Source organism: Ochlerotatus camptorhynchus, unplaced genomic scaffold, assembly GCF_037179485.1.
Source record: "Ochlerotatus camptorhynchus isolate MF236.1 unplaced genomic scaffold, CSIRO-AGI_Acam_v1.1 ptg000313l, whole genome shotgun sequence".
In the NCBI taxonomy this organism is placed as follows: Eukaryota; Metazoa; Arthropoda; class Insecta; order Diptera; family Culicidae; genus Ochlerotatus; species Ochlerotatus camptorhynchus.
In genome coordinates this window covers 1,985,402-2,008,008 of record NW_027040801.1, presented here as the reverse complement: position 1 = coordinate 2,008,008, position 22,607 = coordinate 1,985,402, and the positions used below count along the sequence as shown (strand labels likewise).

General features: G+C 41.7%; 1 protein-coding gene across 4 annotated transcripts in view; it reads left to right on the top strand.

Annotated features, from left to right (window-relative positions):
* Positions 1–22,607, top strand: part of mgl (megalin) — a 208,828-nt gene that overhangs the window by 156,198 nt on the left and 30,023 nt on the right. For all 4 annotated transcript variants that reach the window (XM_065229285.1, XM_065229286.1, XM_065229284.1 and 1 more), the window contains exon 3: positions 16,649–16,792. In XM_065229285.1, coding sequence (XP_065085357.1) covers positions 16,649–16,792 — 144 coding nt within the window. The remainder of the gene's footprint in view (positions 1–16,648; positions 16,793–22,607) is intronic.

The window sequence follows — 22,607 nt, the reverse complement described above, 5'->3', positions numbered from 1 at the left end:
ACATGACGGCCGTGATATTTACCAGCTCTGAACTCGATACGTATCTGACAGCATACAGTGATCCATTGTTTAAGAAGATTAAGATTATTAAGATCTACACGCTAACCCACTCATTAAATGGGTAATTATTTTTACCCATTGATAAGTTAAGTCACTTTACTTTGAAACGGGTTAAATTCTAAGCATTAATGGGCACTTTCAAGTTAGCGTGTAAGGACCTAAGATTTCGGACTAAATTTCATTTTTTTTACAAGAGCCAAACTAAGAAATTTATGCAAGAATTTGTTTAAGGATTCTTACATTTGATTTTAAAGCATTGAAATCTTATTCTTGTCTTAAGCCGTGATACTGGACGAAGGCAACGATTTAAAATCCCCCATTATGGGAAAAAAATCAAGCAAAGATAAATAATCGGGATAGTACAGCTTGGAAAAATAACTGAGAGATACTATATAAGAAATGATACTAACCAGAGCTGATAATAGAAGAGTTACGCAGAGTAAAGCTTGCAACACTGATGTCGATCAATGGGCATTTTTTGGCAACCTTTGTTTTTGTTTACACCTCGGATGACTTCACCTGGGTTGTGAAAGATTCCTCTAGTTTCGATAACAAAACTTCCCACCAGCGCTGCCATTTATACAGATTTATCTGTATTATACAGATTTTTTAATCTTAATACAGACCCGATACCGAATACAGATTTATCACGGATTTTTAAAATACAATACAGATTTATACAGATTTTTATAAAATGTTTGAGAAAAAAAAAATTCAAAATTTATAAAAACAAAATAACTTGCTCGATTTTATCAGCGTACCCCCTTCTCTCCAAAATTAATTGTTGTGCTAAAAACCATATTTTTTGCAGTGGAATCTGCTCGAGGCGTTGCTGTTTCTTTTATGCTTCTCTCACTCCCTCCAACGGAAAACGCAGTCACGCCCGTCACGGTAGTTTCGTTGTAATACTTAGCTCTCATTTTTGTTCTGTTAGCCATCAACTCCATCAAAATGAAATCAATTTGAGTTATCAGGAATAATGAAAACAACATAATTCTTGTTTTCATTTTGTTCTCACCCTCTGCTCGGGAACCTATCAAATTTCCATCGACAATTAATCATGTTATGGTGTTTTTGACAGCATTCAAAACCAGAGGACCAACCGCTTTCGGATGCATATGGAGCTGGTAGTAAACGATTTGAGATTGTATGGGGATTTACAGTATTAATTGAATATTTCCAATATTAGCATGTATGTTAAATACAAGAAAAGTGCCCGAGCACATTAAAATGGTACAAATACAAGTATTCGTAAACGTTTTACTTGCATTGAAGATGTATTTCGTAAGAAATTGCGGATTTTCTGATATTCTCCATACTGCAAAAATGATTTTACCAGCACTGGCGGGGCGACATCTCTCGACTTTTCGGTGTAACTACCACACAAATGATGTAATTAATTGTATTCATCTAGGGGAATTTACGTATTCTCGTCAATCTAAGCAGCGTCTGCACTTCTACTAGCATTTTCTCAGCGTCACGCACATATATGATGTGTCTGTTTGTTTACATTCATCTGCTGCTTGCTTCTCTATCCATTCCAATCGACAGAATTTTTCAAAACGTTTTGAAAGCGTTTTTACAACGCTCCAAATTTCTCAGGTGAGTGTGACTATTGTCGGCAGTCTCTTTTTCTTCGGCAACCTTCCCATTAGAACTGCGTGTTAACCAGCTGTTCTATTATCGGCAACTCGAAATCAACCTCATTTTGTAGTGCGTATGCTTTAATTGAAGAAAAATATAGCATTACTGGATTGCTCGATCGTTCAAATATAATCAGATTGAAGCTGAAAGGCTAAACAATCGTTTGGACACATTCAGGGAAGTGCGTTGATGGGAAAACATAGTGAAATTAACGTTTAAATTTTGGTTGCCGAAAACAGTCAATGGGTGCCGAAGCCAACATTTACCCTATATTAAAAATATCTAATAGTAATGAACTCGTGCACTTTTTTGCATTTAAAACTGCTTATCAGGAAGATAATGAATAGAAACTAAAATCTCCATACATTTTCAAACGGCTTCATATCACTCTTATAAATAAGTGCGGACGATATCACAAATGGCGCAATTATATCCCGTATGGTTAGTACGATAGCCCGAATAGGTGGTTAAGCACTTTTTATGGTTATTTTGTATGCACTGTATTTGTAAAACAACAAAACATGATTAATTAAGAAAAAATCGTCAATACAGAAAATACAGATTTTTTAATAGAGTGGATACAGATTTTTTATAAAACCACCTGGCAGCTCTGCTTCCCACGCAACAGAGTCAGTTTGTCTACTATGCTCGATAGGTAGACGGTCTGACAGTTCGATAGGTAGATTTTGGTTTCAGTCTGCGTAACTCTTCTGTTATCAACTCTGATAAGAAACACATATATTAAACCGCTCAAAACAGTACCCAAGCAACCGCATCTAACTTGCAGCTGACCTTGCTACAAGTGATGATGCATAATTAAGTTCCACAGAACTCCGGCCTGCATTTGTTCTGGGAATCTTCCGCTCCGCGAATGCAAGCTTACCCTGCACCGTACGACGGAAGAACGGGTTTGGACGTCTCAAGGTCTCCCATTAACTTTCAACCCTATGGCTACATCCACTGTAATCGCCACATGCATCCAGGAAACACAATTAGGATCAATTATTCATCGATCGTTTCGCCTGTGCTAGTTAGTTAGGAGCAATCGTCGTAGCAAAACTGCATGGTGGCGGATGGCCGCTGGCGGCGGCAGTGGAATCAGGAATCGATTTATAGATAGCCCCCATCACAGCAGACGGACTTGATCCTGGTGTTGTCTTCCGTCCCGCCGTTCGGAGTACGTGACATGGATTGAACTTGAATCGACTGGATTTGTTCTGTTTCGATTGAATCGATAGGGGGAAACTCGATACGTGAGCTTAATTTCAATACCCCTTTGGCTAGCGACTCACGGGGAGGGGAGCATGGCTTGTTTACTCGATGGATTGGCAATTTGCGTTACATAGAAGCTTTACACGGCAACTGGTCATTAGAGTCATTGATTTTATGACCTCGTTCTGGATAAGTGGGAAGTAAGCAGAAGTTCAAGTTTTGAACCACCTGGCGGTAGAATTTAGAATCCCCCTTCCAAGTATCCACTAAATTATTCACATCTAGTTGAAGACACCTTCAGCATTTCTACGAACCCAATCATGCCCCGGGAAGTGCAGCAAGTCCGGTCTCGTTGACCAGCAATGGAAACAAATTACACTCTCAATTCAGCGTTGATCCGAGCTGTATCATTTCTACGAATCACGCTCACGTGCTCGTAGTAAAAGCCCAGAGTGACAAACGGCATCCAGAGTAATTTAATCCGATCGAGTTCATGATCCCCGTCGTCCTCTGCGCCGCGTTGTTATCTCATTTCGGTCATCGCCGCCACTATAATTGCACGGGTACCAGTTGCCCAAGGAAGTAGGATCAACCGTCTTGTGTGTGTTTACACGTTGTATTTCATCCACTCGACTCGACTCGACTCGGATGATCCCCGCACATCGTCAAAACTCAGAAACTCTCAGATCCAAAGGCACACTCACTAGCTGCTAGAAGAAGGAAAGTTATCACTCTAAATTGCTCCGTAATTACCGGCTTGCGCGCGTTCGTCGGTTGATGGATCTTTCGGACTTGGTGGTTGGTAGTTGGCAGTGCGGCAAGCTTGTCTTAATTAGTTCCACGACTAGGAAATGCGGATGTTACGGAGAAGTACTACTCGTCCTACACGTCCAGGGCACCAGCAGCAGTAGCAGCTTCTGTGTAATGTGTGCAATTATGATACGGTTGTGGAAAACAACATGACTCGTGGTCGATCGGTGTAGGTAGGATGTGCCCAATGATGTTGCCGCAAATGTCAGACTTGAATGTCTCGATTCCGATTATCCGGCGGTTGGCGGCGGCGGCGGCGGTAAGGTACTTGTTCGGTTTAGTTCCGATTCACGGTCCTCTTTCTCTTTGCTTTGGATGATATGGGGATATGGCGTGACTTGGCGAGCGCGCTATTGGAAGGAAGTTTTCAATTTCGATTACGGCCGGAAAAAAGGTGTTCGACGGAAAGTGTGTGCCTGTTGTTTAGGGGCGTCTGAAAGGGAAAGGAATGTGCGTGGTGCCGGGCAATAGACGGTCTGCGACGATACAATGCAGTCAGCAGGCCATTGAGGAAGAGGCCATCAAGGTGATGTAAGCGTTTTCGCTAATTGGATGGGCGCTTCTGGTGAATTGTTCGCTTTTCGATGAAGTTTTTACGAACTAATTACTGCAGTAAGTTCGGAGGTGTCCCAATTACGTTAGGAGTCCTTGTGCTTCTCTAGCAAGTCCTTCTTTTAGAGTTTCATTATCAATATCCGCTTAAATCAATTGCTACCGAATAAATTTTTAAAGTATGTAGTTTCAAATGGTGCCAATAGAGTTTAAATTTATCAACAAATGGCAAAGCTATGATTTTTTAAACATTGCAAGTTTGCCGTTACTCATTTTACCGGAGGCATTGTGTTCCGAGTGTTAAAAAAACATTCAGGAGCAAGCAACAACTTCCATATCTCTGCCTTATTGTAAGGTTGAAACACAAATAGAGAAAAACAGCTCATGATGATATCAAGTCAACTTGTAGGTATGATCCGATTTAATTAGAATTACTGAAATTTTATTGAATAGATCTTTTTCTATCTATCACACATGTATGAATGGACGGTTTGTATTCCCACTAATTTGTTTCCCTCTTGCTCGCATTAAACGTCAAAAAGTTCTATAATAAGCACTTCGCCAATACGCCTCATTGAAATATAGCGCTTGGCTCGATTTGACGTCCGCGTGAATCGAGCAACTACTTTGTGATGCAAAAAAATAGTTGCACGTTGCACTATCAACGGACGCCCCCATTGCTTACGTACGGTGGAGTCATCTACAATTTGTTGTAAATGGGTACGTGAAACTATAGACTGTTCCAGAAAGTATAAGCACACTTTCAAAATAACAAAAAAGTCATGTTTTTTTAAGTTTTAATAATTTTATTTGGCAAATCATATTTGTATTTGATATTTTACCCTCGTTTGATCAACATATTTAATCATAGCCAAGACTACTAACTTTTCCTCGAACATGACCCACTAGCTTCTGTACAGTGGTACTTCCCACGATTTTGACCACTTTTGGCCAATCTTTTTTGAATTTTTGGATGTCGTCCGCGGGTTTTATTAATTTTCGAAGCTTTGCTTTGGTTAAAGCCCAAAGGGTCTCGATTGGCCGTGGCTCCGGGCAGTTCGGCGGATTCATGTCTTTCGGCACGAAACATACATTTTGACTTTTGTACCATTCTAAAGTGTCCTTTGCGTAAAGACATGGCACCAAATCAGGCCAAAATACTACTTGACCTTCGTGCTGCCTGATCATCGGCAACAATCGCTTCTGGAGACATTCCTTAACGTATTTCTGAGTGTTCATCGTCTCCGTTGTGATGTACGGACTAGATGTTTTACCACACTCGCATATTGCTTGCCAAACCATAACCTTCTTACCGAATTTTTTGGTAAAAATTGCCTTCTCCGTTTCGGAGATGTCCTTGCCTTCGCTTACAGTATAGAATTGTGGTCGGGGAAGCGTTTTGTAATCTAGTCGTCCATTATTATACACCCAGAATTTCGACACAATAACGAATCGTAGAGTTTGCGGGCCCGTGGTTTCACGGACGCGGCCTGTTTTGGGTTCCTTTTGGATTTTTTCTGCTTCCGGTATGTTTTTAGCCCAAGTCTTTCTTTGGCACGCATGACGTTACTCGACGAGGTCCCTAGTTTTTTCGCAACATCCCGAACGGAAGTTGCTGGTTTTCGTTTGTAGGCATCCCTGATCTTTTTATCGATATCCGGACTTACAGGACCGGATTTCCGGCCACTCTTCGGCGCATCTTCAAACATACACTGTTCTCTATATTTTTTAATCGCAGTTCGTACCGCTCCGACGCTTACACCCTCTTCCTTGGCCAATTTTCTCAAGGAGAGTCCGCTCACAGTGCACCATTTGTGCACGATACTTTTTCGTTGTGCCGGAGTAAGACCACGCATTTTGACAGGAAACACAAAACTGAGCACTTTTTTGATGCTATGTCATTCAGAAATGAGCAAACAAAAGGACGCAGTCAAAACATGTTGAAATATTTCATTATATTCAAAGTGACCGTTAAAATAATATATGCTTATACTTTCTGGAACAGTCTATAATGTCGTTTTCGGCTTTAAACCTGGGTCGGAGTCGAACCTCACTTTCAATAAACGAACGAAAATCGATCTGAGTTGGATCCGGGGTCGAGTCAGTATGATGGTGTTAGTGTATTCGTTCAAAGTGTGGAAAGTCATATGACAAAAAACAACCGCACTTTCCTCAATTTTCAGCACTCGATTTCTAAACCATTTAATTTAATTAGCGAACAATGTAAACATTTGATTTTGACAGCTGTGTTTGTGTGTACAGTGGGGGAAATTCGTTTAAACGCAATGTCATTTTTGCGTTTATTTTCAACACAAAAGATCGAGACAAAAAATCAAATATAGTTTGTCATAGCCCATCAGAAGTCTCGTATTTGAGAACACAATTTGAACGGAAGTTCATTGTGGTCTCTGAAAAAATCCAATAAAGGTGATTTTAGAGGGGAAATTCGTTTAAACGCACACTAACGTAAAGCCGCATTGAGCGTACCTATGCTCCTGTTATCTTGCGCATCTGTCATATTTACACTGTATAGCCCTCGTTCGCCATTAACACGAGTTTAAATTTGCGTTGCGCGGTAGTTGTTGCTTGTTTTCGGCAAAATGGGTAAAGGAAAGTATTTAAGCCAGTCGGAGCAAATACTGGTTCGAGAACTCAAAAGTCGCGGTGAGAGCAATCGCAAAATTGCACGTGTGATCCACAGATCGGAAGCAGCAATCAGGAACCTGCTGAAAAAAGGCAAGACGTATGGCGTAAAAAAGAAAACAAAGGGAAATTCGAAGATCACCAACCGTGTCCGAAACCAAATCATACAAATGGGAGACTCTGGAAACTTCTCTGCTGCGCAAATCAAGCAAGAAATGGGGCTTTCCATTTCTAAGAGGCGTGTACGGCAGATTCTACATGGAAGTGGCCACTTAAAGTACACCAAAAAAGCAAAAAAACCCAATCTTCAACCGGCCCACATTAGCGCCAGATTGAATTTCGCTAAAAAATACATGTCTTGGACTACGGAATGGGACAATGTTATTTTTTCTGACGAGAAGAAATTCAATTTGGACGGCCCAGACTGCACCGCATATTATTGGCACGATTTGAGGAAATCTCCGCAGGTTAAGTTGAGCAGGAACTTTGGAGGTGGTACTCTAATGTGTTGGGCCGCTTTTTCGATCCATGGAAAGACCCCTATTGCCACCATTTCAACCAGGATGAATTCGGGAAAGTACTTGGAGCTTCTGGAAGATGTTTTGATCCCGTTTACTGAAGACGTTATGCCGGAAAATTTCGTATTTCAACAGGATAATGCAGCAATTCATGTCAGCAAGCAATCTTTGAAATGGTTTTCTGAACGAGACATCAGTCTTTTGGATTGGCCAGCTCGTAGTCCGGATCTAAATCCTATCGAGAACTTGTGGGCATCCTGGCACGACAGGTTTACAAAGGCGGAAGGCAGTTTAAAACAGTTCGTGAACTTGAGTCAGCCGTAAGAGAAGCCTGGAGCTTGATACCTGATACAACTCTGCAGAAGCTGGTGAAATCAATGCCGAACAGAATTTTCGAAACTATTCAGAAAAACGGAAAGCAAACGAAGTATTAACTATTGTTTATTGTTGATTTTTGAACTGTGAACTCGATTTGATTAATAAAACTAAAAGTGCGTTTAAACGAATTTCCCCCCCAAAATCACCTTTTTTGGGATTTTTTCAAAAGTCATTATGAACTTCCAATCAAATTGTGTTCTCAAATACGAGACTTCTGATGGGCTATGACAAACTATATTTGATTTTTTGTCTCGATCTTTTGTGTTGAAAATAAACGCAAAAATGACATTGCGTTTAAACGAATTTCCCCCACTGTATAGGTGAACTCAGGTTGGATCTCTAAAAATCGGTAGAGCGTTTTAGTCGCCGAGTTTAGTTGGAATCATGACGGATCTGGATCCGACCCTAACGAATAAAAAAAAACGTGTTGACAGTTCTTAAGGCAGATATAGGGTGGAACTATAGGGTGTCCCAAAAAGTATGAGCACACTTTCAACTCACCGCCATTTCTACCCCTATTAAGTTTATCAGCTTTTGATCAATGTGTCTTGTTGTTTACTTATTGCTCAACAAGTTTGTGTGCGCAGAACGAGGGAGGCGACACATCGAAAATGTCGTTTAGCTTCAACTCTATTTACATATGATTTTCTTGTTCAGTGTAGATTTGCAGGATTCCGTTTCCTACCGTTTCCTACTGTTCGCTGGCATCTACTTTTTCGATGCTGCAGTAGATAGAAGTCGATGGTGATAGGTACGGAATGATTTTTCATGAAAAGTAGGTGTGTGGGTCAATTAATTTGCTGCTAAGTAGACACGAGCCTACATATGCTTGAAATCAGTGAGCTTGCAGCACTGAGGTGCCGCGGTCTAGAACAGTATGTTTCTCGGAAAGTGAAATAATCAATTTTATGAGCAGCATACAAACTTTTGTATAGTAAAGGAAATGGATGTAATGTCGGCCTAAATGCTCCTAATTTGGGCCCATACATAAATTCAGCAATCGTCTAAATTTTCAATAGCGACCAAAAATATCCATTTGTACCGTCCCAATGACGTGTTCATCTAGGTAAAATTGATAAATAGCAGATGTTTAGGGATGGAACCAATCTTAGAGCCATTTCCCCTATATGTTTAAAAAATGAATTGGTTTAAACTTTCGGGAAATTTCACTCCTATATTCCTATAGAAATGTGATCTAGAACTTTAATTTCAATAGAAACCCTAAGACATCAAAAATGTTAAAACGTTCATACCTAATTACTCAATTCTTTCAATTTAAATTAAATTTAGGAAGGCATACTTAATGCAGGCGAGTCCTAAGTATTTAGTTTTTAACACTTTTTACAGCTTCTTGCAGAGTGGCTTTGCGAGGCGGGATGTACCATATAGAGAAACATTTATTGTCAATCAGGCTGGTTGGTTTATAAAACACATATGCTATCGATAGGAAACCTTCAAAAACTAGAAAACTTGCGCTTTTCCATGAATAGAGCATTTTACGAGACATTTCTGGTCAAATTCTTGAATGAACGCATAATACTCTTGTAAATCTTTGAAGTAAACCTGCCGACCGAGAGTACGTGCCGCTGACTTTTCTCACTTCATTAGTGACAATAGTCACTTGGACTCTCGGAATAACCCCCGCTGACTGACTTTGACTAGAAATTTGTAGTTTATCATTGTAGAACCCTAAACTGGCAGTGGTTTTCATTGGCCGGTACGGTAAGAACTCACGTTTTGCTTCGCAGTGGGCACTAGCTTCCACAAAGCAATTTCGTAGCGCTGAATTCATTTGCTCTTAAAAGTATAGATTCTTAAAATCTGCAATACCAGAGCTTCCTAAATGACCACCATTTGGCGATACCATCTCTATCTCCGAAAGGACCGCTTAAAACTCACAAATCTATAATTCTGGTGTTACGACGTTGAACAATTATCACTTGACCACAGTCTCACCGAAATGTAAATAAACACCTCCGACTTGCTGCTTCGTCTGCTATGGTCGTTTGTTCGGTGATAGCTCGATCACGAGAAGATTCGAGCATGCGCAAGTAGATGGTAGTAGATGCCACAGATACAAACAGATGGTGTATGATAAATAAATATATAAAAATAGGACAGATTCACGCTGAATATGAGATAATCTGGATGTGTCGCCCCCCTCGGCGCAGAGTGCATTTTTTTACAAAATCATCAAAATGCGAGGCATTTTCCCGGAAAAGCGCAAGCAGATCGTGCACAAATAGTACACCAATCCCAACCTATCAGTAAGGAAGTTGGCGAAAATGGAGGAAGTAAGAATCGGAGCAATCTAAACCGCCATCCGGAAGTTCGGTGAAGAAGTTGCCTTCGAAGACACATCGAAATCTGGCCGTAAAGTGGACCAGAATATCACCAAGCTTTTGTCAATAAGAAAATTACCTCTGTTCGAGATTTGGCCAAAAAACTGAGAACATCGAACATTAACGTCCAACGTGCCAAGGCAAGAAACGGACTGAAAACGTTCAAGAAGCAGAAGAAGCCTTATGATAGCCTGCTGTGTGGAAAATTGGCGTGTGTTATCATGGACGATGAGTACATACGTCAAATTTGACTTCAAGACGCGTCCAGGAGACCAATACTACACAGTCCGTGATGGTCAGGAAGTTGACGATGCCGACAGGTATATTTCTACCGAAAAATTTGGTGAGAAGGCCATGATTTGACAAGCGATATGTGAGTGCAGCAAGTTGTCAAAGCCATTTGTGACTAAGGAGACGATTTCACGTTAGGGAGTGTTTGAATCGGCGTATGCGGCCCATGATCCGTCATCATGATGGCCCAGTACTATTTTGGCTCGATTTGGTGTCAATTCACTACTCGATAGACACGGTAGCTTGGTACAAGGCAAACAATGTGCAATAAGTGCCAAAAGAGATGAATTCTCCGAATTGTCCGAAGGCCCGGTCAATCGAAACTTTTTGGACCCTTTCCAAGGGATATATGTGTGTGTGCGTATTCCTTCTAACCCCCACTAGCCGGCAGTGTTATTATGGAAGAACTCTCTCTACAATGTCGCATTTATGGTCATTGTAGACAGCTTTAGTCCGGAAGTTAAAAAAAGTGATAGCTCTATTGCAGATCCAGCAACCTATTTCAGAAATCTGGAGAGTCACGCCCATTACGAGGATACTTTCACTTACAATAAGCCCCGCATGTATGCATCACCTTTATCAAATGGATATTGGTATTACATGCACGCTTCCAGGTTAGAAAATATTATTTTCAAACCTAGCACGTATTTAGTTTATGTTTTTTTAAGTTGTAAAATGTATTTGGATTGGTCTCACCATGTTAATTTGATCCTCCAATCCATGGGTTCCGTAATTTTGATTTTCACTAAGTTTTGCATCTCATTTCGTGATGCACCTTTGTCGTAATACTTCTTTCAACGAACACACATTTTCTTGCATTGCCATGGTCATCTGGGAGGAGGTTTGCGTCTAGTGCTTTCCCCAGTAACAGTTCGCGGTCACCTACTGCCACCCGTCCAGTCTTGGGCGTATCCAGCGAGGCATCTTTCACATTGCTCGTAATCTCAGACACCGGCCAGAGACCAGCAGCCGAGCACGTTTGCAAGCGGAAAACTTGCTGATTCACGGCAACGTCGGCCACCGAATCACCACCAAAACTCGCAACGGACACAACACGTTCCCTGGCCAATTCACCAACCGGACCGATTTCTCAATAGAACTACAAGCCGAAAGTGTAGCATCCGAACTCGGAGAACCGGACTCCCGGGAGGCAATGAAAACCGGCTCCGAAAAATGGAACTGAAGCTACGCCGTATATTTTGGAGGTTAGATTCAAGGTCAACCGAGCCACTCAAGGCAAACACAGGCAAAACACGATATATCACTAAATGATAACTTTATGAACACATGAAATTATATTTCAGCACACAAACTAACAAATTTAAAGCAAAAAATGTTTAATTAGCTGACGAAAAATGCGCAGTAACAGATAAACACGTCAACTTTTCAGTGCGGCCTACTGCGATCTCTTGGGCCCTTTCCAAGGAATATCTACGTAAACACTTTAAGGCAGCGAATTCAAACGAAGAATTTGAAAAAGACTGTATAAAAGTGGCCAAAATTATCGCCAAGGAATCTGTGCTGCGTCAGATCAAAAGTTCGCTCCTTGGCATACGATTAAAGGAATTGCGGATTATTTTCATCCAATTGAAAGAGAATATAGGGTGTCCCAGAATGTCTAAGCACGATTTACGATTACGATTGTTTACAGCAAATTCTATTTTTATCTCGTATTTATTTTCTCTATAGTATTCTCTTACAGTTTATCGTAGAAAATCCGAGATCCGAGCAGTCGTAAGCCAAGAAGCGGATTTTGGATCTCACGCTACTGATTAACTCCAGCACAGATGCCTTTTCAACAATTTTGGATACTTTTTCCGAGTCTTTCGCAAACTTTGTAAAGGAATTAGCTACCTTGTCATGTTTCCGCAAATATGCTTCGGTCAGGGCCCAATAAGTTTCTATTGGCCTGGCCTGGCGGATTCGTCTTCTTGGGTATGAATTGGATCTTGTTGGATTTATATTAGGCTATCGTGTCCTTGGAGTAATGAACCGGCGCTAAATCCGATCGAAACAGTACTGAGGCGTTGTGTTTGTGGATCATGGGAAACAGACGCTTGTTTAAACACTCATGCACGTAAACATCGGTTGTCACAAACGGTTTGGAAAGCATACCGCACTCACAAATGGCTTGCCAAACCATATCCTTTTGACCGAATTTTTCGGTAAAATCGACTCATGCGCGTCGTCAACACTTCTGCCATCACGAACGGTGCAGTACTGATCACCAGGAAGAGGTTTACAAACAAATTTAACGTATGATTCATCGTTTATAATCACGCACCACGTTTCTCCGCACAGCAATTGGTCGTATAGCTTCCGAGCCCTCGGTTTGACGAATGCCGCTTGTTCTCACTCCGCTTTGACATCTTCTGCTTCTTATACGTCTTTAGACCCATTCTTGCCTTGGTCCGCTGGACGTTACTCTTCGAGGATCCCACTTTTTTAGGCACGTCTCAAACCGAAGCACTTTTCTTGCGAGTGGAAGCTTGCACGATTTTCCGGTCCAGATTTCGGTCAACAGGGTTCGGTTTTCGTCCAGATTTTTGCTTGTCCTGGAAAGTTGCTTGATCACCATACTTCCGAATCGCGTTTAGAACGGCTCCGATGCTTACATCTTCCAATTTCGCTAATTGACTCCGAGAAATGTTGGGGATAGTATACCATTTGTGTACGATCTGTTTGTGCTTTTTCGGAGAAATGCTTCGCATTGTCATGGAAATGTAAAGAACCAACACTTGCGATACACGAAACTGTTGGTCGAAATGTAAACAATGATTCAGCGAGATAATCAGCTGTTTAAACGTCATCTGAAACGAGCAGGGGTATTCCAAATCCGTGCTTAGACATTCTGGGACACCCAATGCAATAACGAACATATAACTATATGAAATAAAAATTTGAGTTCATTAATATGACGTTTTTTTTATTCCTATAATAAACTGTGCTTATACTTCCTGGGACACCCTATAGGTTTGCACTAAGAATAAACGAAAACGACATAAGCTGATCTGCCTAGATGATTGAATTCGCAAACGAAATAGAGGATTCGGAAAGAATTTTAGCAAAGTTTTTGGCGTAGGACTACGTCTTTCGGGAAGGATGTCAACCAAGGAAATGCAACGAAAATTGGTCAGACTTTAAATGCTAATAACTTGGCCAATAATCAATGTATTTTGATGATTTGTATGTCGATAGATTTGGAAGTTTTATAAGATTTGTGTGGTATGTCACACATTATAAATGTTGAATACTGAAATAACTAAAAGTTAAGAAATATGGAAACATTTAAATTTCTCATACATTTTCTTCGACCGAAAGGTGCTCACCCCTAACACAGCCATCAGAAAATTGATCCCAAACGACACAAGCCGAAGCCGCAGAATCATTCAGTGTTGCACGAGCAGAATTATGAGGAAAAGCGAGGAACATATTACTCAGTCATGAATGACCTACATTTTTGAGTCGATCTCATCGGCCGTGCATTAAAATTCTGATTAGATCCCGTCGGACTTTACTTGAGCAACATGTGACAAGGTCCTATGAGCCCAATGTAAATAATGACTTTACACTATTGCTCAACACGTCCGCGCAAACTAACAACACCATTTGATAGAACAAACTTAAGGTACGTTTAGACTATCTGATTTGATGGTCTGATTCGAGCGGACTGCTCGATAATTTTGTCGGATGCAATGTTCGGATGCATTCACACTTTTTCGACAGGATGATTAGATTTGACGGATTTGAACCGCTAAGGAACGCTTGATTTGTGATTTGATGGCATCCAGCAACAACCCTAATATAATGTCATTTACCGTGTGCGTGATAATGTTCGCACCATTGAACAATGTCAAAATTTAAAAAAATCTCAAAAATTTCGTTTTCGAGTTTTTTTTATTTATTTAAAAGGAGGCTGTTTCTCAGAGTCTTAAACTATATCTTAAACTTGCTGCAATTACGGCCTCCACACGCTTCTGGAATAAACGGCAGGTGGTTCTAATAATGTAGTCTGGATCCATTTCTCTCCAGGTACGGGTCAATGTTTGTCTGAGGCTTGCTGTACTCGGGTGGCGTTTAGAACAGGCCTTGGCCTTCATGACGCACCATATTGAGTAATCCAGCGGATTAAGATCGGGGCTGGATGGCGGCCACATATCCTTCGCCCAGAACGGAAGATGTTCCTGCAACCACTTCTGAGTGCGGTTCGAGGTGTGGAACGGAGCCCCATCTTGTTGAAATACAACATTTGGCTTCGGACCGTACTGTTCTTTGATCCACGGAAGAACATACTTACTTAAAATCCCGATGTAGACCTTCGTGTTGACCTTCGTGTTGACCTTGTCGCCTTCTTAAATGAACACCGGGTCCATTTTTTTTGCCATCGGAAGCCACCAATCCAAACACCATAACGCCAGCAGGATGCTTGGTCAGATACTTGTGCTCGTCGGCTACGTCTTTTACCCGAAGAGAACTAATATACCGGTCGGTTCTGGAATTTTATACGGGATCAACGGTAAACATGCTCTCGTCGGTGAACAGGATTACCGGGTTTATTCGCTTAAGGAAGTTCAAGATTTTCTTGCATCGTTCGACTCGTAGCGTCGTAGCTCCCGGATGCGGTTGGTGCCCTCGACTTCGCCCCGCAATCTTCCTTTACGATCTTCCGTGCCGTAAAGTCACTGATCCCATGTTCCTTTGCCATTTTCCTTATTGAACGCACGAATGAATCCACGAATCTTCCTTTTGATAGCAGCGATAACCCTCGGAACCCAAGCTGACCACGGACGACCTGTGGCTACCTTTGCGGATAGTTGTATTTTCTTTTCTCGGTCTAAAACCCTTTTGACGGTCCACCGGGACACTCCCACGGCGATTGAAATGTCTTTTTGCGACATTTGCGCGTGGGACAAATCACGAATACGCTGCCACTTCGTCATGGTGCAACTGTCAAACTAGGTAAATCATTTTCTTTTATACACAGCCTACTACGGTATGAGGAGCTATAGGTTACGTGCATGCAAAGAAAGTGTATGCATTGTATGCACAGGTGAAACGGGAACCTTATTGCAAATGGTGCAAACATTATCACGTATACGGTTTATATTTTGAAACTGATACTACTCGACATAGAAATAAGTGAATTTTGTTACAAACAACGAACAATGAAATATCGGCTCCGTTAAGCTCACGCAGTTGAGCATTCCAGCTAAAAGAACTAGATAAAAACAACTACAGAGGATTAACTTGGTGGTCTCATCAACATCGAGTTAGGAAGAGTTGACTGTATTACATTCGATGTATGGTTCAAATTTTCAACCCACCGTTTCTTGTTAACAATTAGCATTGGGAAATAGCTAACATACAGTCATAATTACAGTAGGCACACTCGAATTACAATTTGGCTATAAAGCAAACCGTTATCAGCAGTAATCTCATCTCGCTTTAGAAACTCCTCCATAGATAAAAAAAAGTATATCTGACGAAAGAAAAAGTAGCACAGGCCATAAAACTCACGTTTCACCGGGCGCACATTTACAACATCATCACGAACCGACACTGAAACAATTGCGCACGCCGCGCCGCATTTAAACTCCATACCCACAATTGTCCCATTAGTGCCCTAGCCTCCCTAGCGTTTCCCGTCGTCTACGGCGTCGAAGATCTCAAACTATCATGTTATTCATATGGAAGGTACCTACCTATGCCCATGCCCCAGTACGATGACCTCGTCTCCCAAACCCCGAAATGTTCGGGCCTTTCTCTTTTTTTTTTATTTTTCGGAATCGGTGATGATCACTGACCACGGTCGTAAGGCTTTTAATTACACAAGCTAGGTGCACCGATCACCAGCAACGCTGGCCAATTTGGGTCAGGAGATCCACACGTGTGTGTGTGTGTGCAAAGGGACCAATTATATTTTTTTTTGTTGATGGAAACCCAAAAAAATATCCCTACTCAACGTGGGAATCGAACTCACTTGTTATGGCACAATCCTCCCTAGCCGTGAAGCCACGCCGCAATAGTTCATCGGTTATTCACATGCATTCCATTTTGCCACACATTTCACCTCCATCCGTACGCATTTTCCTAACCTAATCTGTGTGTTTGTATTTTCTCTATGTTACATGTTACATGTTTGTTACACATCACCGTTCTTCATCCTCATCATCGCTGCTGCTGCTGCTGCTGCTGTAGGTGGAAGTACATTTAGGAATGAATCAGACGTGCCATGTCCGACGGGGACATTTCGATGCTCGGAGGGCAAATGCATCCCTCAGACGTCGGTTTGCAATTACCAGAAAGATTGCGAGAAAGGCGAGGACGAATTCAATCACTGTCGTAAGTAGCTCCACACCCCGCGGCCCCCTTAATTCCGTTTCAGATTCGGCCCACCATTCATCGAGTTCCACAGAAGAATTAGTGTTTTTGTTGTAGAAATAGCAATCGTGTATGGAACAGCTTTGCAGGGCGATAATGAGCCGTAATTGCCGGGCATTATGCGAGTTAGAAGAAGGGATGTTCGCACCCGTCGAACACTTGCCTTGTTGGTTTGATTGAGTCAGAGCAAAGGGGACGGGGGGGAGGGGAAAACAAACCCAAACAATAGCTGGAAAATCAGGAGAAAAATAGCAAACAGCATAGAGTCAAAGCAACAAGAAACACTTGCGGATGCTTTCGAACACGTGATTGAACACGTGTGCGAGGTATGGCGCCCATTAACTAGCCGCACGGCGCGCCGGTTCGATTGGCTGGTAATCGTAAATGCATTTCAGTAGATAGATTTTCTGCAAACCACGTCGATCGGGTGAGGTTCCTTTTTCTTGAACGCACGGCTGCCAATTGGTATGTTTCCGTGTTTTATGAGCTGCGAAGTGGCGCTTGCGTAATTGGGTTGAACGTAACACACTTGGGAATCAGACGTTTGATTTGTCTGTGGTGTGTGTGTGTGTGGAAATTAGGACGGATCAATTTAGCAAATATGATGATTTGAATGATATTATTATGTCTTCATGAATACTTTCAATGAGGACATTTATATATAATTTTAAACGCAGAAACAAAGCAAAATAGGATAATAGGAAGCTGAAGAATTACTCTGAAACGGTCAAATGAAGAGTTAGACAAGTGGAGCAGTTTCAGCAGTTCAATAGCTATAAAAATAATCTCAAACTCTACTTGCTACGATTTGCCTGAAGCTTTGCACAATTGTTTGTTTGTATTCACATTAATGCTATAATTATGCCATTTTAAATCTAGCAAATGCATCCCAAATGCCGTTTGTTTTTAATTTAGTTTTTGTAATACATCATAGCACGAAAACGTCTGTGGTGAGACTGCGTTTCATGATTTTTGCTTTACACCCAAATGCAACCGAAACTTCCATAACGACTGGCAGCAGTCACTTCGTGTCTGCCATCGGTGAAAAGTAAAAAGAGATAGCAAAAGATACTTTCTCTTTCTAAGAAAACGATGTGCAACGGAATCATTTTTGTGTCGAGTCAACTCTCAACTTTGTTTTTTGCAGCTGGGTGACATGCCGCCATGTTATTGAAACCAACAGCTGAAACGTCACAATTCCAGTGTGAACTGCAAAAATGGCGTGACTGAATTTTCTTATTTTTATCATATGAAATTATTTTCCCTTTTATGCCATATAAATGGTTGACTTCGTGGTAGAAAATCAGAAAATAATATTTTATGAGTCCTAGGTTTATTTTTTACAAAATGTAAGCAAAAATATTAAGAATATCCATAATATCAGTCACGCCTTTTTTGAAATTCTGGCTTGAATCTTCTATTTGTTTACAAATTATGAGCTGTCAGTGGGGCCCGCAATTTGGGGCCCGCAGCGATGTTAGCTCTTTTCAAGGCAAGGCAAACAAGATAGGGATGCCACCCAGCTGGATTTTTGAACGTTGTAAATAGTCTCGCAATATCAAAGGAGCTTGTAAAATCAATATCAAGCATCATATTTTGTTCCAATATCACGCGTGATATTGCGAGCGCATGAAAGCGGAAAAATATCAATTGATTGCTGATTTTGCCAACACTGCTTCTAATCTAAATGGCATCAGAGATACAATACAACTTAGATTCAATCCCACGGTAGTTTTCCACATTGCGTTTGTCTCCTTTCTTGAAAACAGGGGACATAGTAGAGCGTTTCCATAGTGCGGGAAATTTCTGCTGACGAAGTGACAGGTTGAATAGCAAGGACAACGGAGCAGCTAAGATATCGGAGCATTTTTTTAGAACACCAGATGGAATGACGTTCGCACCTGGTGAAAATGATGATTTGTTTTTACTACTTGACTAGCCTATTGGTCCCAAGCAAATCGATTAACGTACCCCATTCTAGTCGAAATTCTAGTACAACGATATGTTTGTTTTGATACGCTATGAAAGTTTGAAAGATAAAATGAGGGGTTCCTGGATTTTCCTATGTTACGAGGGGTGCATCGATTAGCTTGGGACCGAAGAGCAAACCAGAGCTGAGCCAAAAAGTTGAGCACGTTTCTTCGGGACCTTCTAGTCTTAGAGTTACTTCTAAGGTTAGACCAAGGCGGTTTTCTTGGAGGTAGGCACTTCGGTACTGAAGCACAAACACAGTCGCGAAAAAGGCAATTATAGCGAGCGACTGCTGTATCGATATCAAGGTCACGTTCCAGTCGATCCGGGACAAGGAACGCCTCAGCAAACGGAAATCGGTCTTCCGGAAATTGAGCCGAGTGGCAGTCAAGGTTTCATCAAAACGAATTTGAGATCCGTTCGCTATAGATATATCCAAAGCAGGGTGGAACTTGTCAAGAGGAACGATGACGTCAGGCGCTTCAGCGACGACACAGTCCAGAAGCGCACTTTCGCTTACAAAAACCTAGTCAAGAAAACAAGACTTGAAATTGGGAATAAGGTTTATCTGGCTCAGTCCATAAAAAGCCGCGCCATCTGCTGCAGTCATGTCAACGTTCAGGGGGAATATACACCGCTCCAATGAGGATGTTCCTCTGTGTGAGGCTGACCTTAACCCAAACCGCTTCAATTGTAGTAAATAGTTCGTCGACGATCACGCAGGAAGCGAATGCGTTGGAAACAGCGATGAGGACACCACCACCGCGAGTACGAATGCTGATGGATGAATTACGGTTAATCTGTAGACAGTAAAAGAGTCACCAAACAGTTGCACTGAATTGATCCTCCCATCGAGCCAAGTTTCCGTGAATACATAAACGTCATATTCCCCGTCAAGCGTAGCCAGATAAACATCGTCCAATTTAGTCATGAGCGCCCTGGTGTTCTGATAGTAGACTCGTAAATCGCTAGAGGGTTCGGTGCGAGCCGTGTCAATGGTAACTTGTCCAGGATCCGAACGAGAGAATGGTAAACTATCAGGTAGTGAAAGATCACCTGGCTTAGAAAGGCTCGAAGTGGTGGCCATAAGCGAAGATGAACTGAAACCAAGTGGTGGATCAACAATTGAATTCACATGGACGAGTTCATACTTGCCGCAAACGAGTGGTTGGAAGACCCCTTCACCAGGCCCGTAAACAGGGCCGGGACGGCTGCAGGTCGCTGGAGGGAATGGCTCGACTGTGGCGGGGGGCTCGGGGGCTTCCAAAATGCCAACGGCAGTGCATCCCAGTAAACAAACAGAAGTTGATTAATCATAATGAGTACGTCGTCAATCTTCGGCAGGACTAGATCAGAGGATCTGGATGCATCCTGTGAATTTTCAGTGGAGCGTCTCGGCTTCTGGTATGGTGGGCTGGTATACTATTAATCAGTGATGCAAAATATCATGACACTCACGTGACACTCGTCTTCGCATCAACCGACTATCGCTGACAGATCGTTTTGTCACGCAGTGAGAGTTAGAGCCATGGCAAACAAAAATCACCAGTAATGGTCGCTGCTCACAAGCAAAACGTTACACTCGCTGCTGATGATGTAAAGCACAACGACGACAGTGAAAACTTCTACAGTACGATCATGAGAAAAAGCGAAACGACAGAAGAAAATGAAAACAATGCCTACGCATTCCAAGTTCGTCTCGGCAGGCACGACTGTGTGAGTTACAAACAAAGCAGGTAACATGAAACGGAAGCTGTTGGGCTCACTGACCAACACACTCACATAAGCAAGCAAAGCAGCAACTGCTTCAAAACGAGCACAGATGAGTATCGTGATTGTCGGAAATGACCAGATCGGTGATGGATCACAACAGATAACGACATTCACCAGTTGCTTTTTACTTCTTTCGTCAACTTTATGGATGGTCATGGAAAGAGCTTCGACGAGCACATTGATAGGAATGTACAAATCGTTACTACCATCAGCTGTTTGGCGATCGTGATTGTGATAGGTCGCAACTCTGCTGTTAATGTCATTTTCAGACCACAATTGTCTAGGAGCAGACATATACAATGGCACTCTGGAAACCAAGAATTTTTCAGGCAGTGCAGTTGTTGCTTGCTGATTGTACTTGCCTACGGTTGGAGTTTGGAAGACCCCCTCTGGGACGACTGTTGAACGCTGGCAGCATAGGCTCGACTGCGATGATAGGATCAGGGGCTTCCACAAGGCTAGTGGCAAGTGTGCGTCCGAATGTCGAGTTGAATAAAACAGTTTGTGCTTTTATCGGAAATAATCGGCTGTTATCATAATACATTTCAGGAAGGATTGTTCGAAATAACGTCGTACTTGCCTGAGATAGGGTTTTGGAAGACTCCTTCTTCAAATCCAAAATATAACATTGTTCGAATATTTAACAGATGCCAGTATGGTATTAAAAAATATAGCCAATGAGTTCAGTCCATGCCAAGAAGAAAAAGGTCCCTCCTATAGTGATAACCACTTCCGATTTCCATGCTCTTTACACGGAACTTTTGAACTCATTAAATTCAAGTGTTCTCTTCAAATTGTCCGTCGGGGTGAATGCCGTGTATTGGCTGAAACCTTGGACGGATTCAAACGTCTTCTCAAGTATCTTACTGAGAAGCAACACAAATGTTTTTCGTACGACATTAAAACTGAACGTCTGTTCAAGGTCGTCTTGAAAGGCCCTCCCCAAAATGAAAATGAAAACCTGTACTGGCGATTCGCGAAACGGGATTTTAGTTCTCTTCAACTCTGGTGAACTAAACAACCTTAATGCCTTAGGAATACTTCAGGAAGACTAAGGGAAATTTTCAAAAGCTCACCCAGTGTCCTAAGTGCCAGGAATGGGGTCACGGAACAAAAAAAAATGCTACATGCCGGCTAAATGCATAAATTGTGGTGATTCCTCTCACGCAAAAGACCACTGTCCTGTGAAGGAAGATCCTAAAATAATGTCAGGGGTATTCCAGAAACATCCTCAGAAGGTTCACGAGAATTTACGGAAAGATTAGAGAACATCAGAGTGGTCCATACAGTTTTTAGAAGCTTAAATTCAGGTCCGAGGAATGAAAGCAAATACCGAGGATTTCGGGGAAGAACAGACTGCGGGATAATAAGGTAAGATTTGGGAACTGCTATGAAACTTTGATCACTGGAGGGAAGCTTCAATGAAACTGCTGGAACTTTAGAAAAAAAAATCTTAGAAATTCAGGGAAGCCATGAAAACTTCAGAGCACTCCACAGAACTTGAGAAAAACTACGAATTCTTTAGAGGTCTCAGGCAAGCTCAGAGATCTTAATATCAGTCCCAATAACTTCAGGACAGCATTTCGGGGAAGTTTAAAGATCTGTAAGGGTTTGTTCCGATTAATCCTGGACAGCTTCATCAGGTCATGAAAATTTCGAGAAACTTTGAGAGTTCTGGGAATTTCTGAAAAGTCCAGATAAATCCTCAGAAATCTAGAAAGCTTTATATATAATTTGGGAACTTCACAGAAGTCCAGAGATTTTATGGGAAAATCTTCAGGTGAATTGCGTGAACTTCCGGGTAGCTTCGGGATCATCACATATGGTGAATAAACCTCAATTCAGTTTAATTAACTTAACTAGAAACTCAGTGAATTTCCGAAAACTACAGTTTCATCCTCAGAGAAGTCTAGAGAACTTGAGAAGTTTTGTAATTTTTAGGCAATTTCGTAATTTTCAGGGTTGTTCCGATTAATTGAAGGATGATCAGAGAATTTCAGACCAGTTCCTTTAATTTGTTGCAGGAATTAGT